Source organism: Hesperophylax consimilis, chromosome 2, assembly GCF_061612785.1.
Source record: "Hesperophylax consimilis isolate HC1 chromosome 2, BYU_Hcon_1.0, whole genome shotgun sequence".
NCBI lineage: Eukaryota > Metazoa > Arthropoda > Insecta > Trichoptera > Limnephilidae > Hesperophylax > Hesperophylax consimilis.
In genome coordinates this window covers 18,782,819-18,792,381 of record NC_142837.1, presented here as the reverse complement: position 1 = coordinate 18,792,381, position 9,563 = coordinate 18,782,819, and the positions used below count along the sequence as shown (strand labels likewise).

General features: G+C 34.0%; 1 protein-coding gene across 1 annotated transcript; it reads left to right on the top strand.

Moving 5' to 3' along the window:
* Positions 1-6,739: 6,739 nt before the first annotated feature.
* LOC149425777 (uncharacterized) lies at positions 6,740-9,000 on the top strand. Its single transcript, XM_089646210.1, has 6 exons — positions 6,740-6,747; positions 7,349-7,517; positions 7,613-7,751; positions 7,918-7,998; positions 8,262-8,763; positions 8,931-9,000. Exons 1-6 carry the CDS (start codon positions 6,740-6,742, stop codon positions 8,998-9,000), a joined length of 969 nt encoding a protein of 322 aa, XP_089502336.1.
* The last annotated feature ends 563 nt before the right edge of the window (positions 9,001-9,563 follow it).

Genomic DNA, 9,563 nt, shown 5'->3' with positions numbered 1-9,563 from the left:
TGTCATTCTGAACCAAAATTAATACTAAATTTATATCATTTAAATCAATTCCTCTCATTGATGTTGAAAAATAATTACAAAACTCAACTTTTGGTTTCAGAAACTCAAGTTTTAAATTTTACTTTGAATTGTTCAGTACCCAGGTCTATTAAAAAAATATTTATGATAATAGGTATATCAGTAAAATATATTTATATATCTAAAAATAGCATTGACAATCACTTAAGAAATGACTAAGCAAACGCAAATTAGAGCTATGAGTATGGGAGCGGATATTGTACTTAATAGTACAAATGTTTTGTTATGATTTTCTTTTTAGTTGTAAGCGACATAGGTTCAAAAAACTGTCAACTTCTTTCATCCAATTTTGACAAAGCACTCCACAAAAATAATCAGTCCCATTTATCAAATGTTCCCCAATTATTGGAGCAAATTTCCTGATTTTCGGAACACGCGCCCCTCGTACTGTGTTATCGGAGGGCAGAAACGCCCGGAGCGTATGTTTAAAGATTTTATCAATAAATTGCTTTGGTGAATTTAGAAATTTCTATAGCTTTTTTAGACGAATACACAATACAACTCAAAATAAACTGAGGTCGAATACAATATACAAATATAATATTCTTATGTGGAATTGATGTTTGCATATTTTGTTTTTCGGTCTCTCACAACCTATAGCTATTTTGTATTAATACTACAGTAGTATGCTTTTCATTCGTAATTTAACTTTTAACTTTACTGCAAAATATGTCAAAAAACTAATCAAAAAGGATTAATATTAAGAGTATTTAGATAGATGTTTTTTTTTAATTTAAGAGAATATTAGCGACTCAGCGAAAGTGAAAATTTGAAACAGAAAAATTATAAAATCTAGGAAATCCAGGTCTCGTCTAGGAAATGAATTTACGATTTTGACTGCGGTTTTATAGATGCGACTGAATTTTTTTATGACTGTTATTTTTAAATCTTTAATGATGTTCTCAATAAAAACTCAAATACTCCAATATTTATTTATTTTACGCCTATTAAGGCTTTAACATATTTATATATATAAAAATATTTATAAAATTAAACTTGTAAATAATGCAATCATTTATATAAATAAAAATATTGTTGAATTTGATCCACCCAGTATGTAGGTACAAAGTATAAAAATAAAAAAAATCCAAAATATTTTTTTTCTTTCAGCCGACAAAATAATGTTAATGTAAACTACTTGATGAAAAAAACTTCAAAAGGGTACGCCTATATATTAAAGTTGATGTACTTAATATATCAACAACATCGGAGTATTTGTTTCCTAGCTGTTGAATGCGTCACATAGGAGTGTAATATGAGTTTTTACTCGTAATTTATTCCAAAAATAAAAAATAAATATACGAGACGTATTCATTTCCATCAAGGATATCATATTTAAAAAAAACGGATGTAGTTGTTCATAAGATTATAAAATGGAAACACGACGAAGAACGCCATTTACAGAAATTGATTTGCGACGATTGAGTTGATTTATTTACTGTGTCTAGAATGAAATATCAATGTCCAACTCAACTCACACGCCCCTCTTCTTGTACTGTTTTCTTCGATGTTGACTAGATCAATACTTTACAAACTTAAGAAGAAAGAAAACCAAAAGCTTTAAAAAAATCACAGCAACCCAAAAACTATATCCTTAAGACCATGGTTCCTAAACGTAGCATTGATGCACCGGGCACCACTTTTTGAACAGTGATAATCACATTGTATTATGAATTAAAATATGTTTGTGAACTTTGTTGCTATCAGGTGTCAATCTATTTGAGTAATTTAACTGATTGGAATATACACAAACCAACCCAACCAACTCAACGTGAAGTAAAAAAATATATCTGAAATACATTTGACTTTTTTATAAAAAAATGTGAAATGCCGCACAAGTTTCTTTACGTGGGTCATTATTTAATGACAACATAAATTTTCCACATATCACAGAATTGAAATGAACCCTGAACACAATCTAAGAGAAAATGGATTATTTGCAAGTCATGCATTCAGCAGTAGGTTGGCCATGGGAAAATAAACCCATCTGACGGAATTTCAAAAATCATGACCGAATAAGGCAGCCCGAAGAAGTGGTAAAAAGACTCTGAAAGAAGATTGGATCAGAATGAGAATACCTGAAGAATGACGACATACGAAATAGGAGCCAATCGAGAATATAGTTTGTAGATGAGTCCAAATCCCAACCCGATATTTCTTTTAAAAAAGCTTATTTTTTATATACCTTTTCAATGTTTTAGACCCTCACTTACAAGAACGTGAGGGTCCTGCAGACTGTTTTTCGTAGTTTTAGAACAACCGCATGGCTAGCATTTTTGTAAAATGTGAAAAACCTCTAATAACATCTGGTAGTGAGACGATGAAAGATAGTGAGAGTTGTGTAAGAGCGTTTATTTTGAGTGTCAGTAGAGTTGCGCAGTTGGGAGACGACTCCGGACCGATGACGATGAGACCATGTGTAGGTGGCGATGACGGCGGTGGAATGGTTGAGTTGACACCGCGTTGGTAGAGACCGGACTCGTGGATGTGTTCAGCACTTGTAAAGACTTGGAGCCTTCCGAGTACTCCAATGTGAACAAGGTAGCCATCGGTAGCCGAGGCGCAAATTGGCGAAGGTTTCGCTGGGTCAAAACACGTGAGGAGCGCTGGCCAGGGATGATAGTTGGGGCCAGGGCGCTGATGTGATCCTGAGGAGTCCATTATAATTCATAGTCCGTGCAGAGTCGGGTGTAGGTAGATAAGATCCTGTAGCGGCGCGGTGAAGTAACAGCGGGGCGCGACGCGGGGGACCGGCCATGGCGGCTGGCTCCTCAATAGGCAGCAAGCGGTTGCAGAGCTCGCAGGTTGGTCACTCGTAAAACTGCTAATTAATGACTGAGTACATCTCGATGCGCCTCATTTTATAGTTTCCCGGTGAATCTAGAACATTCCGACTTGTGGGTAGAAACTCCGAATGCTCGCATTGCATCTAGAGTGTTCTCGCTACAATGCGTTTTGCATTGGCGATCATTCCAGAATATTCCAGCAGCATCGCTACAATATATTTTTCCTCGAAGGGCATAACAGTAATAATGAGAATATTTTACTTACTTCATTTTTTACATATTACAAATTTAGATTCAATGCATATAATATTAAAATAAAAATTTCAAGTGGTGAAGATCGCGTTGATCCTATTGATTCAAGAATCATTTGGATTTTCCTTTTTAATCTCTCCTGGCTGAAGCAAAATATATAAATTTATTTCAAGAATAATATTCTCCTCCCGACCCAGAAAACCATTGGCAGGTTGCTTCTACAGACAGGAAAAATAATCCACGATGACTTTTTTGCCTAAGATAGTTATCAGGAACATAGAGACTCATGCGCTTTAGGTTTTCGATATAGCTTCTCTGTATTTTGAATAATTGAATAACGGCATATCCATCTAGAGCATGCCTCGAAAAAGGTTAGTCGGATAAAACCAGGGATATTGGATCCTAGTAGTAGCTTAAGCGATTTAAAAAATTAATTTATTAGAACGCTTCAGCTTAATTATAAGAAATAAAGCAGCAAAATTAAAGAGAATATTCAGTTTTTTCCATTCTAGATGAAATACAAAAAGTTAATTTCTCTATTTAAAAAGCATGTAATCTTGATAAATTCTTTACAAAACAAGTAATTTTTTTTAATTTTAAACTGCACTTAGAACATGTGTGCGCTAGGCTATCACTATATTTATAAAAAAAACACAATCATCTAAAATAACCACTGGACTTTATTTAACCAATTTGTAAATGCCCGCGAGCTCACGCTAGCTAAATGTGAGCAATTTGAAGAGATATTTAAAAACATTTATTGTAATTATTTCATTAGCTCCAGCACGCTGACATCTTTGACTAAGCATAAAGTTAACTTAGTAATTTCACAGTGTAATGAAAGATGTCTCGCACCACTTGTTACTATTGACATTCCATGAACCGAAATAAAAGAAAAATTATTTCTTATAAATCATCAATCACGTGTTTACATATTAAAAAATGCACACAATAAAAGTTTAATCTTTAGCAGTTCTTAACAACTAAACCATAGATAACACACATAAGTCATAATACTTAATATTGCGCGAAATAGATGCTACAAACGCCAATTTTAAAGTAAATAATAAGTAGAATTCATGCTTTATAAATTTTAAGATTGGTCAATATTTTTTTCAAGAATCCTAAAAATATACAACTAACAAAAAAAAATTAGGTGCATTCAATGGTTTTCTATCATTATAAGCGGTCTATATGTCTACATATTAAAATTCGGAGATAAAATTTTTTGAAGAAGAGCGGGAAATTTCCAAACCAAACACTTCCGAGTTTTTGGTTTGGAAATTGATTTAATGGCAGAATGCTTCAGTGGGTGGGATATCATCTGACGAGTTATCTACTCATTACATTTTTACCACCTAACAAGATTTTGGGTTCGATTTCCGCACAATATAAACATAAACAGTCATTTTTTATTAAAAAATACAACTTAAATAATGTTATATTTTCAGACGCAGATAGTAAAACGAATAATCTAGTGTTCGTTTAGTAAATATCTCTTAACTATTTTCGTTATAGTTGTATAGTATATTAATGTTACCGACACAATAACAACGATAATTAGATGTGACACCATCACGATACCGCACTGCGAGCCGCAATTAGTTTGGTGAATAATCGTTATTACATTACCAATGATCAGTTTAAAGTCCAATTAATTCGACGGTTAAATTGGTAAAGGGTTAATTATTGGTAATGTGCAATTATTTATGAGCTCGAAATCGAAACTAAATTTTGATACATTATAATGTTTTCTATCATTCACACGCTATACATATGTAATATATTAGTGAGGAAAATCCATTGTTTATCACAATCGAGTCATAAAAATAAACACTTTAATAAATCAGAATTAAACTTCGAAATTTTTTTCACAATATCAATCGAATTGTCAAATATTCAAGCACCTTAAAAATATACCTACGATATTTGATAATTTTAAATCTTGCTAAAATTAAAATATTGATAAATACTCGTAAACCAAACCTTCACTTTTAACTCCGTAATTGTAATTATAACACCTTCAAGTAGTTAGATAATCAAAATATCATGGTAATATTTGATACCAAGATAAATAAAGAAAAAATAAGTATTGGGAAAACAACTTGTAATTTCGATATCAGAGTTAGGAATCATCGAAAGGTATCTTAATAATATTTGTTTTAGATTTCGCTAACCACATCATTGCAAATAATCATTGTTTTTAAAAATGCAGGGAATTTATCCTTATATTTCTTCAAAACTTCTTCATATTGATAATATCTAAAGGAAAAAGGTTGTATAATTTAAAAGCCTTAGAAATAAAGAAATCCCTTAATACCTTAATTAGTCCATTGTCAATAAACAATAAAATATTATCTTATAGTTACATCTTATACATGTTTCACCATCTGTTCTATATCCACCCCTACTCTTCAATAATCTTTTGTAAGGCCTCCACCTCACTTCAACACATAATACTATACATTTTTTTTTATTATTTAATAAATGTTTACATGTTACATTTTTAGACATTTTTTTAACTACCATACTAGGCTAATGCCCGTGTTGTGGTAGTTATACATAAATAATAATAACAATGACATAAAATAACTATAAAATACTATTTTATAGAAACATAAGTATGTAAGTATGAATCATACATAAAGTAATAAAAAAAATAACTTAGAAGAACTAAAAAATACTATTTTATAGAAACATAAGAAAGAAGTAAAGAAAAAAAAACAAATTCAATTATAAATAAAACTAAAAACAAATGTATTAAAATTAATAGTAAACTGAAAAATAAATAAAAAATATATGTATATTTAAAAAGATACAAATAAAAATTAAAAATATTAAACATTAAGATTAAAATATAAACATAATTAATATATATTATATTGTTTAATGCATATAATTGTTTGTGTGCAAGTTTATTTATCGTGGGTATTATCTATAGGACAATATGTTTTTGTTCAACACTTAATTTTAATTTTCGTGATATGAGACAAGTTGGAAAGAAGTTTTTTTTTTTTTTTGTGTTAGGAACTCATATAATCTTTAAAGAAAGGTCGTCACCTTTCAAATGTCCATTGATGTACACGGGCAGTAAATATGGATATAGAATTACTTGACTTTAAGTCGGTACTCAATGCATTGTATATTTTAGGCGCGATGAACCAGAATTGCCGTTGAGCGAATGAGGTTTTAGTTTGAGGAACCACGCAACCCAGGTTTGATGAAAAGCGGGTGTGAGCTTGGTGTTGTGGAGCTACCAGTAGGTTATTTTTTCGTATGTAACAAATGCTTACCTCCGGTCAGCAACGTAAGCAGATATACACGATAAAATAACGATAGCAGTCAAGTACAATAAGCGTGTTTACACGTCAACGCGTGTGTTTCCACAAAAATCGTCATAACTCCGTTATTCTTCTAGTGACATCCCTAAAACAAAAAGTAGAATATTTGTATTGAATGAAGCTTCACATCTCTATTCAAAGTTATCCATAGAAACCCGTAAAAAGACCTACTCAGTGGAAGCAAATTTTACCCGCCAAATCGTAAAACGACGCCAAGAAAGCCGTTTGACGTGCCGACCCGCCTCCCACATATCCCAGTTTTAACGTGAAATTTTATCGAAAATGGCCCGGTAAGTATTTGTTTATTATAGTAATATATATTTGCTATGCTTTTGTGATATTGTTTCTTTGTTTAAAGTGTTTTTTCTTGTATAATTAGATGCATTTATATTGCGAGTCATGTCCACCGAATTCTTTGTCATTTCAAAGAGATGTTTGGTACTAAAATGTCGGTTATTGGGGCACATTATGGTGAAAATTCATGAAAGCGTATATTCTTACGCAATATTTAGCAAAAACATCTAGCAATTTCATGACAAAATCGTGATTTTTCAACATTTTTACAACTTCCTCTCATTTAGAAGCATTTTTCAAGTTTCTGACAGCTCAGAAATGGTAGGGATGGGGTCGACCATCTTCCAAAATTCGAAACAAAAATTCATAATCGACTTTCGCTATTGAAATGATCATGTACTGTTTCATAGTGATTTCACACAAACGAAGTATTGAATTCCGTATGTTTAAAATTTTTAGGGCGCACAGTTCACACCCGCACTGTGCAAGCTGTTACAATTCAGTTATTTCGAGAATTCTTATAGTTGAAAATCGAAAATATTTTGTTGTGAAGTGATGTATATTTGAGTAAACCTTGATTATTGTTCTACTTTTTAGAAAAGAGGATTTAAACACCGACCAAATTTGGGGGGTCCTCCAAGAACACCATATTTTGGATTCCGAGCCGAGCTCGGACACTGATTCCGACGGTAGCTGCTTTAACAGCAGTCCCGCAGACACCACCAACGAGTCCGACTCCGAAGACACACCGGAGACGTTTCATGAGGTAAAGCCCATTTTTTGTAATTTAAATCAATATTTTGGTTAACATTTATTTCGTATGCCATCAATAAAATAAAATGGCTATCAATTTATTTTCAGGCTTCTTCGTTTGTTACGAGCGGAGAAGTCCTCATGAACTCTGCGGAGTCGGATCCGGTGGTTGCTGTTGCTACCGAAGGAGTCAGCGGAGAGACGTCATCAGGAGGATCCCCCAAAACAAGCGGCAGAGCCGTAGAAGGTATAGATAAACCTACATTATAATATATACGTATGTAAGTTTATTTATATTTTGCAGCCTTTTTCATAATATTATGTTGTTATTTTCGTCATATTGTAAAAGTAGGTAAGCGTTATGAAATATTTATTTTTTTCCATTATAATTATTTCAAATCTTATATTTTCAGAATCGATGGACTACAGTGCCGGTGAAATGGAGAGTGCCAGTGCTGAAGAAGTTGGCCTAGCAAGCTTCAGTCACATAGAAGGTATATACATTATAATATATGTATGTGCACATCTTTATGTATATATAAATTTTTAACTATATTTTGCAGCCTTTTCATCACATTATGTAGTTATTTTCATCATTTTATATATAACACAGTATTTGCCTTCAATTACAAAGTTTTTACCTACATGATGTAGATATAACATATAATGTACTGTAGATTCAATTTTTTTCACAGTCCTCCTCACTAGGGTTTCCTATTCTTAAATTTTAATATGTTTTTATTTGTAACATTTTCAGATTTCCAGTTTCTGCAGCCGCTACCCATTTCACCGGCCGTACGCGGGAGCAGACGCCGCGGAGGGCGACGTGGAGGGCGCATCGGGGAGAGGGGACGCCGTGCTGTCGGAGTGGGAGAGGCCTGGACTTCGGGACAGGACTTGGTAGTGGCGTTCGGCTCCGATGACCAGCTCCCTCCCCAGTTTCTGGCTTCTCGGTCACAAGCCGCCCGTGTGGCTCGCGGTGGACATTCGTGCCGAGCGCGGGCTACAGCGCGAGCCACACGGCCGTTGGGGCGCTCTGATCATCAGTTGGCAAATGAGACTGCTGATGACGAAATGGACGGATCCTTTTCTTCTGATGAAGAAATGGAGACCGTCCATTCTTCACCTAATGTGGCCTATTTGTTCCCTAGTGATCCGAGCGCAGCCAATTTCTCTTGGACTGACATTTCTTCATTTGCCGGTCAAAGAGAACAGTTTGTGCCCGAGAAGGCGGGACCAACTGCAGAGTTTCTGACACCGTATGATGCTTTTCGTGCCATATGGACAGATGAGATTTTAGATATTATTGTTGAACAGACAAATAAGTTTTCGAGGGACTCTCGTCGTGATATTCACCAAAGCAGTTCATGGAGGGAGACAAATCGCCATGAGATTTTAATGTTATTTGCATTTTACATGATGCTAGGTATTATCCGCATTCCGAGCATAAGCTCATGTTTTTCAACCACTTGGATTATGAAGACTTCTGTGTTTAGGAAACTACTTTCCCTCACTCGTTTTCGTGAGTTGACGAAATATTTGCATTTCGACAACAATGATCTGAACCACACTGACCCTGAAAACAAGAAACTTGCAAAGATATTGCCAATAGTTAATCAATTGAATGCTAAATTTAAAGAAATTTATATTCCTAGCCAGAACATTGCAATTGATGAGTCACTGACATTGTGGAAAGGTAATTTGGGTTTCAAGCAATACATAAGAACAAAGGCTGCTAGATTCGGAATTAAAACTTTTGAGTTGTGCGAATCTGCGACTGGAGATTTGTGGTCATTTTATATTTATACAGGGAAAGATACATCACTTATTGGTTCGTTAACGCAAAAAGTGTTGAAATCGACACTTACGGTGGTGAATCTAATTAGACCACTTTTGAATAAGGGTTATTCTCTGTGGATGGACAATTGGTTCAACTCTCCACTACTGGCTCGGTTCCTCAAGCGGAACAAGACTGATTGCGTCGGGACATTGCGCACTAACAGAGCCGATGTTCCGACAGCATTCAGTCGTGTCAACTTAAAGGAAGGACAAATTTTTG